The 16,523-nt window shown below is 36.3% G+C and overlaps 1 protein-coding gene across 1 annotated transcript; it reads left to right on the top strand.

Moving 5' to 3' along the window:
* The first annotated feature begins 5,756 nt into the window (after positions 1-5,756).
* Positions 5,757-16,302, top strand: LOC150088782 (uncharacterized). Its single transcript, XM_090370323.1, has 2 exons — positions 5,757-6,885; positions 14,843-16,302. Exons 1-2 carry the CDS (start codon positions 5,757-5,759, stop codon positions 16,300-16,302), a joined length of 2,589 nt encoding a protein of 862 aa, XP_090226449.1.
* The last annotated feature ends 221 nt before the right edge of the window (positions 16,303-16,523 follow it).

Raw genomic sequence — 16,523 nt, 5'->3', positions numbered from 1 at the left:
GTTCTGCCGATGGGTCGTTGTTTGACCACATTGACGCCAGTCCTGGTACACTTTAACTACGGCGGCTCTAGAATACCCCACCAGTTCAGCCGTTTGGGAAATCGAGGCACCAACTCGTCGAGCACCCACAATCTGTCCTTTATCAAACTCCGATAAATCCTTCTTTTTGCCCATCACGCTCGGAATTTTACTACCTACTGAACCACTAACACATTATGTATGCTACGTAGGTCGACTAACTCCTCACTCTCTTACCTCACGTGGTCAACGGGTCGCATTCAATTTTTAGAGGGTTGGTCATAATTCAGTGATCACTCAATGTATATATATGACTTATATATTTATATATTATGTAATATATTGTAAGTATAGCATACATTTTGTTTTCAGTTCACAAACTAAAATTCACCACGGGACTCACTTCTGGTGAGTATGGACTTTGCACACCCAGGGTCCTGAGCTGGATATTATCATTCTTCTCTATCTTGGTGATTCTCTTCTCTCGCTGTCTCTCTCTCTCTCAGGTAACTCGGCAATTTTTTTTAAGCCGGTGCAGCCTAAGCCTCAGATTTCCTTGCACTATATGGCTAATAATAATAATAATAAAGTGAAATACTTTTGTGCTAAAATGCACCCATCGTAATTTACATAAAATATGTAATTTTTGTACATATGCCAATGCTTATAACAACAAAAATAATGTTAAAAAATATTTATTTATAAATTATCAGGAAATGAAAACTCCAAAATGTGTTTTTTTTTTGTTATTCCAACATGTGCATGTATATATGAGATATACATATGTACATGTACATATATTATGTACACCTTGAAATGTTCATAATGTATTTTATATTTATGAATGAATGTGAAATTATATGTTTCCAGAAATAGGGGCCATAAACAGAACTAAGAATGTTGACAGCTATGGCTAAAATCAGAAATTGGCCTTGGATATTATTATTATAATTATTAGCCGTATGGTGCAATGAAGCCTGAAGCTTTTGCTGCACCAGTCAAAAAAAAAAAAATAAAATAAAATAAAATAAAATAATAAATAATAAATAAAATAAAAATTCCGGAGATACCCTGAAAGAGAGAGAAGTAGAAAGGAATCATCAAGAAACAGAAGAATGATGATTTCCAGCGCAGGACCCTGGGTGTGCCAATCACATATTCACAAGTGAGCCCCTGGGGTTATAAAAATGATTAAATTATAGTACAATATTAATTAACCTATGGCCATAAATTGCAGTCTAAACCTTTTCTCGAGTAAATCGAATTACGGGAGAAGAGATTTAGACCGAATTGTAGGAAGTTTTCTTTTAGCCAGCGATTTGTTAATTACTGGTAAAGGTTACCCCCGGGGTAGTTTAGGTTAACTGTCAGCAGAAATTCAAAGGCCAGCAGGATTTACCTACGAGAGGAGGTAAATATATCGATAGTTTAATTTAATTTATTTATTTCATTTATTATTATTATCTCTTTCTTCTCCTTATGGTTTACCCCCCCAATCCGCCAAGGGTACTGGTTTCATATGCGTTAGTTGGTTGTTATGTCCGGTTAACATTATTGGCCGAGGAAATCTCTGACTGTTCTACAGGCGTTTAGGATCGCGGCTTTCTGGAGTTCCTTATAAGTGTTCTCTGGGAAACCTATTCCTGCTAGGTTCTTGTACAGGCTCTTTGGCAGCAAGCCAATGATCGGGTATATCGATCACCATCTTGGTTACTTCGTAGTACACTGGGTCCACAGAAATCATGGGATACCTACCTAGTAACGGATAGGCCTATCTTTCGCCCGAACAAGGCAGTCACAAGCCAAGACATTGAATCCACTAGTTCACAAAAGCGTTCCACTCAGGGGATCACATCTGGTGAGTATGAGATTGGCAAATCCAGGGTCCTGAGCTGGATATCATCATTCTTCTCTTTCTTGGTGATTCCTTTCTACTTCTGACTCTCTCTCTCTCTCTCAGGGTAACTCGGAAAATTTTTTTTAGCTCGTGCAGCATAGGCCTCAGGCTTCCTTGCACCATATGACTAACAACAACAATAACAACAATAATAATAATAATAATAATAATAATAATAATAATAATAATAATAATAATAATAATTCCATCCATGCTTGCTGTACCGCCGTCCATAATTCCATAGAGCCCAAACATGGGTACGAGCAAAATTCTGCTTTTAGATTATTAGAGGTAAGCAAATCCTGATAATAATGAGCTATCAAAATAGCAAAAAAATAAAAACATAATAACTGTAAAATAAAATATATAACTGAAAATAATAAAATAAAATAAAATAATATACATAATAAACAAATAAAAAGGGATGAAAGAGGGTACAAAAAAGGATACAATTATTCAAGATAGATATTCTTTTGAAGGTTGCCGTCTGCTATAAAGAACAATACTCCCCTGAGTAGAATCCTTAGAAGAGTTCAGGACTCCTTATGTAAGTAACTAGCCAACTGAGCTTTGAATTTATCACATCTGTCAACCTCAACTATCCACAGAAGTTACTAATTCCAGCAATCGACAACTCGCTGGCCAAAAGAAAACTTCTTAAATATAATCTAAACCTCTGTTCCTATAATTTCAATTTTTGGCATTTAGTTCTGAGATCATTTATAACAGTGAAAATTTCGCTTTCATTCGTCTTACTCTACCCTCGCAGAGCTTTATAAACCTCAATTAGGTCGCTATTTAAGGTGCCTGGTTGCTAAGCTCTTTGTCCAATATTTGAAATCTTTCCTGATTATTGTGGTGCTTTTTTGCAGATCTCACCCAACGGGTTGCCTGCCGCTAGATCCAGTCGGAACTTCGTTTTTTTAAGACACGGTCTTTATACTTGGATAAAATATTGCAAGTTCAGTCTTATAATTAATTTAACATGCCTCTGTAGAAAATGGTCATCCAAGATATTCACAAAGATCTCGCTAGTGTGTCACCTGAGTAGCGGTTTCATTCAGCTTTCTTAACAACCTGTTTGCTTCAGTTATTATATTAGAGGTAGTAAAATTTAATAGCAATAACATTTTTCTAAATGGTTATGACCTGTTATGTGATATCACTGGTTGTATGATAACATCCCCTCCCGTCCAGAATTGATTTTCGATTCTGGAAACCCACTGTAGACCTTAAAATACATGAAACTGGAGGGGGGAAAATATATTTCAGAGATTGCCCAGTTTGCGATCTGATTCCAGACCTAGTGTCTGGTGTGTGTGCAGACTTCTGAGGTATCCCTTAGCACTATGCCCTCTTAGGTAGTACAGTTGGTAGAATCGCCGTCCTCCCCACACCCGGTGGAAAAGATCCGAGTTCTGGTCCCGTCGATGACGTGAGGAACTTTATGGGCCTTTTTCACAACGTGGCTGAGTTAGTTTGTCTCAGCAGAGGGTAGCATTTTTCCGCCCGGAAACTAGGATTTTTCGTCCAGCAAACAGAAAATCGATCACAGAACACATGCAGTATACAGAGAGCAATACGGCCTTAGTCGCTAATGCTTCTAAACCCACCATAACAATCTTAGCACTTGCTCATCGTGGCAGCCTAAATGACACGATACCTCGTCACCTGCAACTTTTTTGGAGAATTCTGGGTTTAATTCTCGTCGACGACGGGATGAATATATAAAGTCCTCTTCATCTGAGACTGTATTTAGATGTTCTCAGGTGGAGGATGGAGGGATTCCTCGTGCGTTATTCCCGGTTTTCCAACCCACACAACATACATATCAATTCGTGAACAGTGAACACACACTTCTGCAGCAATACGTTATGGTTATTATTATTATTAACCATATGGTTCAAGGAAGCCTGAGGCTTATGCTGCACCAGCCAAAATAAAAACGCAATTTCTGGGTTACTCTGAGAGAGAGAGAGAGAGAGAGAGAGAGAGAGAGAGAGAGAGAGAGAGAGAGAGAGAGAGAGAGAGAGAGAGAGAGAGAGAGAAGGAAATCACCAAGAAAGAAAAGAATGATGATATCCAGCTCAGGACCCTAGGTGTGCCAAGTCCATACCAGATGTGTGCCCCTGGGGTTGTGAGCACGGCAGCCGTTAATATCAATCACCCATTGCACAGGAATACCTAGCATAGAGCGGTTAACTCGTGCCAAAAAAAAATAGCGCGCTGATCGAGGTATTATTAGTATGTATTTTAATGTAATGCGTTCCGACAATTTGATTATATGGGTCGGGTTGCAAAAATATATAGGTGTTTGTTTACTATAAATTGATGCACACGAAGTTCTTGCATAAAAAAAGAAACTAAAATGATAAAAATGAAAAATACTAGTAAGTACATTAGAAATGATTTTTATTGCAGTATGTACATACCAAAAGAATATAAGTGAAGTATGTACTGTATTTTTATTTTGAAAAATAACCGATCAGCTTAGTTTGCACAGTTTTTTCTTCTTTTTATGTGCATACAACTCTTTATAACATCGAATGTCATTTTGCAACGCCTGTCTTACTTTCATACCTCGTTCGATGTTTGGATCTAGAAGAACACTCAGCGCCATTACATTTCTTCTTTCCACTCATATTTGCGTATAAAGGTGTAACGTTTTTAAAAAATAATCTTTAATAAAAATACACAGCGAAAAATATTTGTACAGCTTATTATTATTATTATTATTATTATTAGCCATATGATGCAAGGAAGCCTGAGGCTTATGCTGCACCAGCCAAAAGAAATTCCCAAGTTACCCTGAGAGAGAGAGAGAGAGAGAGAGAGAGAGAGAGAGAGAGAGAGAGAGAGAGAGAGGAATCACCAAGAAAGAGAAGGATGATGATATCCAGCTCAGGACCCCGGGTTTGCCAAGCCCATACCCACCAGATACGCACAATCAACGACCTTACCGCTCGGAATCTGGAGTGTTTACTAATGTATGAATGCTAGCAGAGTCCGTATATAATGGGAGTTTCGACAACAGTCAGAATGGCCTTGAATCCATAACGCATTGGCCTACGTGCTGGCATTATAATACCTTATAAGGTATTATATCAAATGTATTGGTGCGTAACGCAGTTAATTTTTTTTTTTTTTCAATTTGTAAACCGCGCTATAGCGAAATCCGCGATGTTCGAAATCGCTCTATGCGAAGTGTTCCTGTATAATATATATAATGTTGATATTAGCGCTAAGCTAAATCTACTGCAACACAACGTTGGATTGCATTATTGCATTTTTAAAATCTTTCTTTCTTTTTTTCCATTCCCTCCCAGAAGATAGTGAAGCAACTGTGTTTATGAAAAAGAACATGATATCTGAAATAATTACTCGGATTCAAATATTTTCCCGTCAGAGGGCTACAGTCATGAAGTAAATGTAGGGGTGCGGTAACGAATATAATGATTATTGAAATAAAAAGGTAAATTTACGCTTCATTATATCCACTCCATTATAATAGACAATGGATTCTTCGTATTTTTTGTATATACAAGAAACTGTGCCTTGATAATTGCAATTTTAAACGAAATGAGAATTGATTGAAATTTTACAAAAGTAGATTAAGAGATTCTCCCTCTAGAGCAAAGCATAACCAGTGAGAGGAAGTTTGATTTGCGGGGATTTAAAATGTAAACAGTGTGGCGTACTAGGAAAAAATAAAAAAAATAAAATAAAATAACACGTGGCCTGTATTTATAAAAATTAACTTATTTGAAAGGTTCTTTCCTGTGTAAGGAAATAAAAGGTGTTAAATAAATATTTGAAATAAATATTAAAAGAAACATTTGCAATGGCTGCCCCAGTATTATTACCCTCAAGTTCTATTAGTTTCGTCGAAAATCATCAGGGACATAATATTTTGGAGAAATTAAACACACAACGTGAGGCAGGTCGGTTTTGTGACATAATTTTACACGTTCAAGGACGATACTTTCGCGCCCATCGTAACGTTTTGGCAGCATGTAGCCCATATTTTGATTCTGTTTTAAAAATGCACAAGACTTTAAGAGAAAAATTAAGCATAACATGCCAGAATACGGAAGCCTTCCAGTTACTTCTGACTTATATGTATACTGGTAATGTAGTTGTTGATCAGAATAATGTGGTTGATCTTCTTCGACTTGCAAATCATTTTTTGGTTGCCAAACTGAAGCACTACTGTGCTGAATATCTTGATAAATATATTGATGTATCTAATTGTCTTACGGTCCGAGAGATGGCTGCAAAGTATAATATTCCAGGGCTTCTTAAAAATTCTACCCATTACATTCAAACACATATCAAAGAAGTACTGGAGCAAGAGGAGGTTTTGCAATATGCCTTGCAAAAACTTGAAGAATTTCTTTCTGATAAGAGCATTTCTATTCCTCAATCAAACCTTTTGAAATTCATTGCACGTTGGGTATCTACTGATTTAACAAACAGAAAAAATGAGATAAGAACACTTCTTACTTTTGTAGACTGGAAAGCTCTTGAAACTGGATGCATTGAAGAGCATCTAGCAAATGAGCAGTTATATCAGCAAAACTCCAGTTGTCTATACTTTTTTTTGTCTTGCCTTGAGGAACATAAGATGGAACTTCCAGCATATTCTGCTATTTATAAAGATTTGAAATTGCAATATAGTGATTCAAAGTTAAATATTGACAGTGACAGTTTTATGAATATAGCAGTGTCTGCTGCAATTGGAGGACTTCAGCAGCTTCCTGTTTCCTCTAATACTGAAGAAGGTGTATGTGGACCAGTAACAGTAGCACCCATAAAGAAAGAACAAGTATGCGACTTTGTAATGGATACAGAAGAGCAGTCTTCGGGTGCTCGATCAAGCAAAAGTAGTGATGTTGGCATTGCTGAGACAGGCACCAAAATATTTGCTAACAGAGCACGAAGTGCAAATCATCCACTTAAATTTAGAATGAGTAAGTATTTAAGATTCATTATTTTTTGTTTTTTAGCATCAAATTTTGTTTAATTTTGTTTAAACAATTTGTGCACATTATATAGGAAAATTGAGATTGGCAAAATACACCCATAGCATCAAGAAGTTCATTATTGATAGTGGAAGTACTAATTTCATTAAATACTTAGACTTTACAAATTTTTTGAAACACCTGTTTTGTTTAAATTTATTTTCATTACATTAAATATTAGTTATCCCAAAAATGAAGTGGAACATTTTAGTTATTATTAAAATAGTTAGAATTATAAGTTGCTTTGTATATTGTAGCATTCTGTACTCGTTGAACACAAGTGGGGAGAAAGGGTAAATGAAAACATGAGTTTCCCTGTTAATTCCCTGTAACTGGAAGTAAATTTAATATGCAAATACGTACTGCATTATACAAGTATTATGCAAACATATATAAATTCAGGAAGCTATTAATTATGCATAACTAACAATATTTACATACACTGAGTGATCACTGAATTATGACTACCTACCTAAATGTACTTCATAGGTCCTCCTTTTGCCCTCAGTACAGCAGCTATCCGATGTGGCATTGATTCAACAAGATGTCGGAAGCGTCCAGGTGGTATGGCCAACCAAGCTGTGTGTAATGCAGCTAGCAATGCAGGTGATTGGTGTATCCATACGCCTGATATGCCATACCATAGTGTCCCACAAGTGCTGCATGGGACTAATATCGGGGGAGTTCAGAGGCCAATCGATATGCTGGAAGTCAGAACTGTGTTCCTCAAACCATTCCTGCACATCAAGTGCCTGATGGCTCGGCGCATTATCATCTTCGAAGACACCATTGCCATTCAGGAAAAAGTGTAACATAGTGGGGTGTACACAGTCAGCAAGCAGTTGACGATAGTGGAGACTAGTGATACATTGTTCCACGTGCACCAGGGACCAAGTTCCTGCTATTGAAACATGCCCTATACCATACAACCGCTTCCACCGGCCTGCACTTTTGATACCATGCATGATGGATGAAGAGCCTCATGTTGTTGACACCAAATCCATACACGACCATCCATGGTGTGGAGTAAATAACATGACTCATCCAGCCAGCACACCTTCTTCCAGTCTTCTAATGTCCTACTTGCATGCTCTTTGCACCAGCCGAGTCTTTTACGCCAATGAACCTTGGTTAGGAAAGGATGCTGTAGGGATCATCTGTTGGTATAGCCCATACGTGCGAGCGTGTGATGCATGGTCATGGCATATATTGTTCTGGGTTTGCACATGTTGTATTGGGTAGTCAAATCTTAAACAGTGCTGTGCCTGTTCGCCTGTATGAGTCATCGGACCTGGCACTCACTTGTAACATCAACCTTTCGCTGACCTTTGCAGTTTTGCCGTTGGGTCATTGTTTGACCACTTTTAAGCTAGTCCTGGTACACTTTAACAACGGCGGCTCTCGAACACCCCACCAGTTCAGCCGTTTGGGAAATCGAGTCACCAGCTCATCAAGCTCCCACAATCTGTCTTTGTCAAAGTCTGATAAATCTTTCGTTTTACCCATTATGCTCGGAATTTTACTACCTACTGAACCACTGACTCCTTATCTATGCTACGTAGGTCGACTAACTGCGCACTCTTATACCTCACATGGTCAATGGGTCGCATTCAGTTTTCATTGGGATGGTCATTTCAGTGATCACTCTGTGTATATCTGTGTTTAGTATGTTCTTATTTTATTTATTATTTTTTAAATTATTTGAGTAGCAGTTAGGATATTTTATAGAGTGTAGCTACTTATAAACAGAAATATTAATATAATGTAAACATGGCAGCAGACTCAAATATAATGTTAAGATATACATTCACTCACTCCCTCAGACAAGTGATGCAATTATGTTAATTTAGAGAAAGGGCAAGAAATGGTTGAAACTGATTGACTGGTCTATTGTCAGGCATGGATATTTTGGCGATCACAGTGCATAGAAATTAAAATATACCCACATGTAAAATACAGCCCAAACATTCCATCAAAAATTAATATCAATCAAAGTTTTTGTAAATATCATTAAAATACACTTGTATATTAATGAACTACTGGCTTCTTGCTGTGAGGGACATTGAGTCTTTCACTTGTAACTTTTAGGCTATGTTACATTTAATAAAGAATATAGCATTATTTATTTAATATTAAATATTACTCTATAGTGTTGACAACCAAGTGCCATCATCAACGTTTAATAGTGGTTGGTCAGAGAGTCAACTAATGGCATCCTATAGTACAATCGTAGTGTAGCATTATGATGTTGTTCTTGAATATCCACTATTTTTTCTGTTTATATTCTGGGACGACCACACGGTCAGAGAAGTTCACAAGATCGAAAGAATACAAGACACCTCACTGTATTTAGCAGTCATGGGTTTGAACCCCGGCAACCCAAAGCACGTGTACTTATGTACCCTCACACCTGACCCCCTCAGCTATGGTGGCCTTAATATTGCATTGTAGCTCTTTATTATTGGTCACATTTGATAAAGCTAAGCAGTGTTGTAATAAATTATAATGTTATTATAATTTATTACAACACTATATATTGTGTTGTAAACACAAATTATAGTGTCAAATAGTACTTAAAGTAAAGTTACTTTAAGTACTTCTCAGTTAATTATGAACTGTTAAGTTCATTTACCACAGTATTATTGGCTAATTTGTAATAAAGGATTAGTTGTAATTTATTCTGAGATATTTCTTCAAGCTTAGGAACTAATGTTACCTTTTAATTATTAAAGTACCACCCCCCCCTTTCCTCTTGTTTAGTTACAAGTTGGATAAAAACACATGATTTTTCAACAACTTGGTGGTGATATTGGTGATAACCAAAAAATAAATTGAACTCACTACAGCAGATTTATTTTATTTTTACTGACAATTTTTTAACTAAAACCTTCTCTGAAGCTAGACTTGCCATTATACATCATTATCAGGGTTGCCATAGCCATGTGGTCAAAAGTGAGGATACATCTGTACACATTTCAGTTGGCCTGGTTCAACTCTGTGTGATTGCTATTCTCTCTCTCTCTCTCTCTCTTGTGAACTTCTCTGATCCAATGTGACCATTCCAGAATATAAAACAGAAAATTTATTTTAATTTATATGAATGACAAAAAAAATAAAATAAAAATAAATCACAGTACTTAATAATAGTCCTCTATTAATAATAATAGAGGACTTAATAATAGTCCTCAAAAAAAAGTAGTAGACAATACTACTTTTTTTGCTTATAAAACACTTATGACCAAATATTCCCGTGCTGGAAATCTCTTTATTTATGTACCTGATTTAGTTTTCAAGTTTACTTCAAATTTTTATATACCTACCCAATGTATTTTTTATAATAAAAATAAAAAATATTATAATTCTATAACAAGCATATACATTTGTCAAAAAAAAATTGTAATTGGTTGATCATGAGACTATATTTTTAAAGTGGATTGTAACTTAGAAAAGGTTGTTAGACTAGACAGTGTGCATAAGGGTAAATGATTTTAAATTGGAAAAGGATAATTGTGTTAGATGTGCAGGAATATATTTTCAGTCAGAGAGTAACTGATTGTTTGGAATAACTTCCACCTGGTGTTGTCGGAAGTGGATAGTTGAATAAATTTAAAGAAAGGTAGGATTTGACAAATTATTAGAAGGAATCAGAAAATTAGTATTTTATGTTTTATTTCACGATGGTATTAATACAAGCTGTTATAATACATTAATGCAATTGACCTTTGTTGGTAACACAGTGTTTCTAATTAATATCCTGTCATATTGGATGGAAACTGTCTGAGTTCGAATCTTGTCAATGACATGAGAAATTCGGACGCCTAACGTAGCTAGGTGGTCAAGCACCAGAGTGCATGAGCATACATGTTTGAATGAACCACAATATACAAGTGTTTCATGCAGTGGAATCCATTTCTTATTCAACTGCAATATCATCAAATTTATCTTTAAGTACCCATGAAGAATCCATAAGTGATACTTCCCTAACAGATACAAAGGAACTGTGTGATTGCTGTTATGATACTACTGTGGTAGAAACTTCAAGTGTCCTTTTGGAAATCAGTAGAAGCAATGAAGAAATATTAAATCTAAATATTCATGAAATGGATAACGAAGAAAATATTTTAGACACTGTACAATGCATGGATAATTGTGAGAAAGTGATGCCAGCTTGTGATGAAGATAAACAATGTTCAGAAGAAAGATTTTCATGCTGTAAGAAAACAGCAGAACTTAGATCTAGAAAAGCAGACAATTAATATGAATGTAGGAGAAGGACATATGATGAAATTGCAACTTATATATGTCTCAATTATATAATTTTAATTCAACTGTATATGTAGTTGACCTTAAAAACACTGATATCTAATTTTATTATTTCATAATTCTAATGGTCATTACACTTGTTTTGTATTGGTTTTCAAATTATTTGTATATAATATAAAATTAAACTTGCATTTAAAAATTAAAAATTATTTAACCTCTGGCCTCATTCAAAAAGCACTGCTGTTGCACTTTAACACACTTCCATAGAGGTGTCAGGTTTTCTTCAGTGATGAATGTGTTGAAAAAGCCTATTCAAAAAGTGAAGGTAATGTAAGGTAAGGTAAAGGTAAACTGCAGCCATTATCAACCCACTGCAGGATGGAAGCCTCCTCAACAATTCATGCTGAGGGAAATGGACCATAATCTGCCACGCTGGTCCAGTGCAGGTTGGCAGATTGACCGTATTTAGCAGTCAGGGGCGTGAACCCCTGTCTACTCAAAGAGCGTGCGCTACTGCACTCCTGCTCCTGACCACTCGGCTACAGAGGCCATAAGGTAAATGTGCCCTAATATACTTGGAATTAGTAAAGATCATACTCAAAGAACTTGCTGTTGTCAACTGTGTGACCAATGACACTGATAAATATCAATTAATTATTTTTATTAGTAATAATTATTATTTTGTACAGGATGATACAAATCATACCTTACTAAATAAAATGGCTTTTTTGAACAAGACATTGTTTATTATAACTTATTGTAACAATTGTTATAGTTAGGTACAAAAGATTGAGTCATGGGATCATCAAGAAATGCCAAAGTTTACAAATAGTAACAATGAAACCTATCTTATTTGTGTTGCCCTGTCTGTTTTCTTGTAACAATTCATATACATTAAAATTTTCTGTGTATACTCCGGAATGACCATATAAGGTAAGAGGGGGTTCACAAGCTAGAAAGATGTAAGGAGATTACCTTCTTTAGTAATCATGTGGGCTTGAACTATGGTCATTCAAAGTGCATGTATTTCTGTATCCTTGTTCTTGACCATGCAATTATGGTGGCTGCTTTGCTGGTCACTTTATTAGAAGCATGGCTGCTAAACACCGTAGGAGAGAGTCAACAGGGTGTTGACAAGGAATATTACTATTCATGTGACAAAACTGTTCAAAATTCCTGGAATTATATGGGCAGATTTTTCTGATGAACATGCCTTTTCACTTCATCCCACAGATGCTCAATAGGATTGTGATTTTGGGTAGTGAATTGACCAGGGCAGATGCTTGCATATTCCTCAAACCAATCTTTCACACATTTGGCACAGAGGGTGATTGCAGTGTCATGTTGAAAGTATTCCTATATAGGGGTGAACATGCAACATTATCAGGTGAATCTACAATGCAGTGATGTTCAGATATGCTCTGGTGTGCATATCATCATGCCCTCTGGTGGGATCAAGGGATGAAGGATATGCCTTGGAAACCTCCATATCATCACTCTTCCTCTGGCAGCCTATATTGTTGGTACACAACAGGATAGTTCCAATGCCTCATGTAGCTTTCTCCATATACACACGCTTCCATCGAAAAGTGTATATTGGGACTCATCGGACCACACAATTTGCTTCCAGTCCTCCTGTGTTCATCCTTTGTATTTCTAGCACCAGCTCGGGCCAGATTATCTGGTTATTGTTTGAGATTAATAGTTTTCATAAAGGTCTCTTATTTCTGTGGAGTTCTTCGGGTGTGGGCACTGATATCTTGTGATATTCCTGCATTATACACAAAAGATAATTGTCCCATCATTTGGTGACAGTCAAACTTGATAATCTGCTCCAAATGGCAAGCTGGCTGTGTCACCTTTTTGGCTGCATTAGCATTACTGGTACCTTATTAGGAGGACAGCCACCCATTGCAGATGCCAAAAGATATATGAAGGAAAATTTACTGTATAAAGCATCATGTCTCTCTATCTATAAAACAACAAGATGCTTACTTCATATATCTTAGCTTTAGAATTAGTAGTGGCATATGATGCAAGAAAGCAAGCTTATACAGCATTAGCAAAAAAAAAAAAAAAAAAATCTTCCCATACCCTCCACTAGTTTGTCTAATTTTCCCTAGAATTTATTTACGCTATCAACTTCCACAACAAGAGATAGAAGTTTGTTCCAGCAGTTAACCACTCGCTGGATAAAGGCAAACTTCTGCACATCTACTCTGCAATCGTCCTTCCTCAGCTTGAATTTATTCCTCCCTTGTGTGTGTGTAATCTGAACGAGAGGAAGAATCCCATTAGTACCGAGCTTGCTCGAACCATTCAAAGCCTTAGACACCTCATTCAGATCACCTTGTAGGTGTTCATCCTATGATGAATATTTGCAGCGTTTGTGGATGCTGCAATTTGCAGAACTGAAGCCTTTCTTGGTAAGAGCACCCTGTTGTTTCCCTCACCAGTCTCGTTGCCCTTCTCCGTACTCATTCCAGTAGCTCTGCATCCTTCCTAAAATGAGGCCTCCAGACCTGTATGTACTGCTCAAGGTGTGGCCTGACCATTGCCTTATACAAAGGGATAATCACCTCCTTATCCCCACTAGCAAAATTCCTAAGAGCTAAACCCCAAGAGCTGCCCTGGCAGCCTGTCTGCACTGCTCAGAGAACTTCATATCTTACTGCACAAAACTCCCAGGTCTTTTTCATTTTCCACTACTCTGAGTGTAGTACCACATAGTTGACAGTTTGGATATCCCTGACAAGCAAGCAGAAGCTCTTCATTTTATGGAAAAGGCAACACTAGTTAATGAAGATGCTGTAATGTGCAATTCATTTTAATAAATAAACTTGTGGATTGTATTTGAACTGTACTTCAGTCTAAGCGTTTCACTCCATTTTGACAATATTATGTATGAACGCAACGATAGCTATGATAAATCAGTTCATGTCCGTTTCTACTGCAAAAGTCTCTGGTAATATCAAACTCCACTCTTTACAATCTCAGGTGTACATATCATATTTTGGCTATCAAACCCATTGTAAGTAAATTACCTGTTGAACATGTATTGCAACCTCAAATTGATAAAACTGTTGAAAAAAAAATAAATGCTTTAAAATGTTAAATGTGTTCGGATTCTTTTCATTCCTAAAACCCTTTAACCTTGTCCATGCCAAGGATGTTTACACATAAAATAAAACTTCTTTCATGCTTACAGGGTACACACAGTGCTTTTTTAAAGAATTGATCATTATTAAATGTTAAAAATGGTTTTAAAAATTTATATAAAAATATAAACCCATTGTGGGAAACTTTAGCAGTAATTCTGATTGATTGTTACTGTTTTAATAATCAATCAGTAATTCTGATTATTACTGATTGATTATTGAAACAGTGTTTTATGGATATCCATGAATTCTCAGGTGTTAGTTATTCCATTCTTTGGATGTTACTGAAAGAATAAAATAATAAGGTTTATAATAGCCATGATTTTGAATTATTAATTTTTGCCATGATTAATGGTTATCAGTACTTAAAAATTGTTGAAAATATAAAGTTAAAAGATAATTTAGTATAAATAAATTAATATACTCTGAATTGTTTTTGCATAGTTCTTTGATAACCAACTAATCAGTTTCATTTTAAATTGCAGCCCAAAGACTGATATCAATAATGGCAAGAAGATCAAAGAGAAAAGTAGGACACCTTCGTAAGACTATACCAGTGCTGGGTTTAAAGCAACTTTATAAAAGACCAGTTGGACGACCACCAAAACGGCGCTATTTAAGTGAGAGTGAATCACAAGGTGATGAGGAAGAAGATGAAGAGGAGGAAGATGCATTTGGAGGAAGTGAGAGTGAAGAAAGTTTGGCTTCAGATGAAGATCAAGGTTTGCAGACAGTAAGCTGGAAGGAAGGTGTTAAATGCTTGAATTGTTCTTATACAGGTCATAGTCCTATTCGTCTTGAACAGCATGTATCAAGAGTACATGCAAAAGATGTTACATATAAATGTAAAATATGTGAATTTACTTGCAAATGGAATAGAGAATATTATACCCATATGAAAGTACACTTTCAAGGTCCTCCATTTCATTGTGATCATTGTGACTATACTTGTGAACGAATTCAATTTCTTTTGTCACATCAAATGAGACACACAGATGAGAGGCCATACAGGTGTGAGGAATGTGATCATAGGTGTCGCACAAAAGCCAATTTAGAAGCCCACATGCGTTGCCATACTGGTGAAAAACCGTACCAGTGTGACCATTGTGATCGTCGCTTTACACTCAAGACAAGTTTAGACCAGCATTTGGCAACCCATAGTGATGATCGACCATTTCTGTGTGACATCTGTGGTTTTAGTACTAAATATCAGTCACATTTGCTGTCCCATAAACGTATTCATTCAGGTGATGTGTATCGATGTCAATTCCCAAACTGCAGATATAGCACTCCCAAAAAAAGCCAGTTGGCAGCACATCAACGAACTCACACTGCAGTTCGGTCTCACATATGTAGTGTTTGTGGAAGAGGATTTATTGAGAAGAGCCATTTAGTTAGGCACGAGCGCATTCACCTCAACGACAAGCCATTTAAGTGTGATCAGTGTGATTATTGTAGTTCAAGACGGGACAAGCTCAAAGAACATTTTCGTAAACACCATGGAGAAAATGCTACTGCTAAAGGGCCGTATAGGCCAAGAAAACCAAGGCGACAAAACTTTGATCCGGTGGTATATCCTGGAAGAAAAAATAATGTGTCTGATGTAGAAAACCAGAATTGCCAACAAATGGTAGAACTGCAACCGCCAGGTTCGACAATGCCAAGTGGTACTACCACGGCACCTTTGATATACAATCTTGATTCCTCCCATCAGGATTCTCTGCATAATCATGCTGCAGTTGCATTACAGCAACTTGGTGTGGCAGCACAAAAGTATCAGATGGCATATATGGAACAAAGACTTCAGAGTGGCAGTCAGCCAGGTCAGTCTGTAGTCTCAAATATAGTTTCAGATCAAAATAGGGGCAATATTCCGACCACCTCCCAAGAAGGTGCGCCTCCAGTGAATTTGACAGATTTTAATCCATTTATGTCACTGATGTAAAATTTTTTTACTACTAAATCTTTTATTTAGTAGATTATGAATAGTGATTGATAAAAAAGAATCATAAAGAAATATATTTTTAATTTTTTTATATTTTGTATAATAACCTAGGAGATAATGGTTATTTTTGTTGCTGATTTTATGGTGCCTGTTTGTCTTTATTTTGCTTGTTTTGTTATAAAAGAAAAAAATATATTATTTGTTATCTTTCTCCTCTTGAT

This window comes from Mastigoproctus giganteus, chromosome 3 (assembly GCF_048544385.1).
Source record: "Mastigoproctus giganteus isolate SK-2022 chromosome 3, ASM4854438v1, whole genome shotgun sequence".
In the NCBI taxonomy this organism is placed as follows: Eukaryota; Metazoa; Arthropoda; class Arachnida; order Uropygi; family Thelyphonidae; genus Mastigoproctus; species Mastigoproctus giganteus.
Note: the sequence above shows the minus strand (reverse complement) of the source record. Positions and strands in the feature narration are given on the sequence as shown.

Coding starts and splice junctions, on each gene's coding strand:
- LOC150088782 (XM_090370323.1), top strand. CDS start 5,757: ATGGCTGCCCCAGTATTATTACCCTCAAGTTCTATTAGTTTCGTCGAA. Junction 6,886..14,842: donor TCCACTTAAATTTAGAATGA/GTAAGTATTTAA, acceptor TTTAAATTGCAG/CCCAAAGACTGATATCAATA.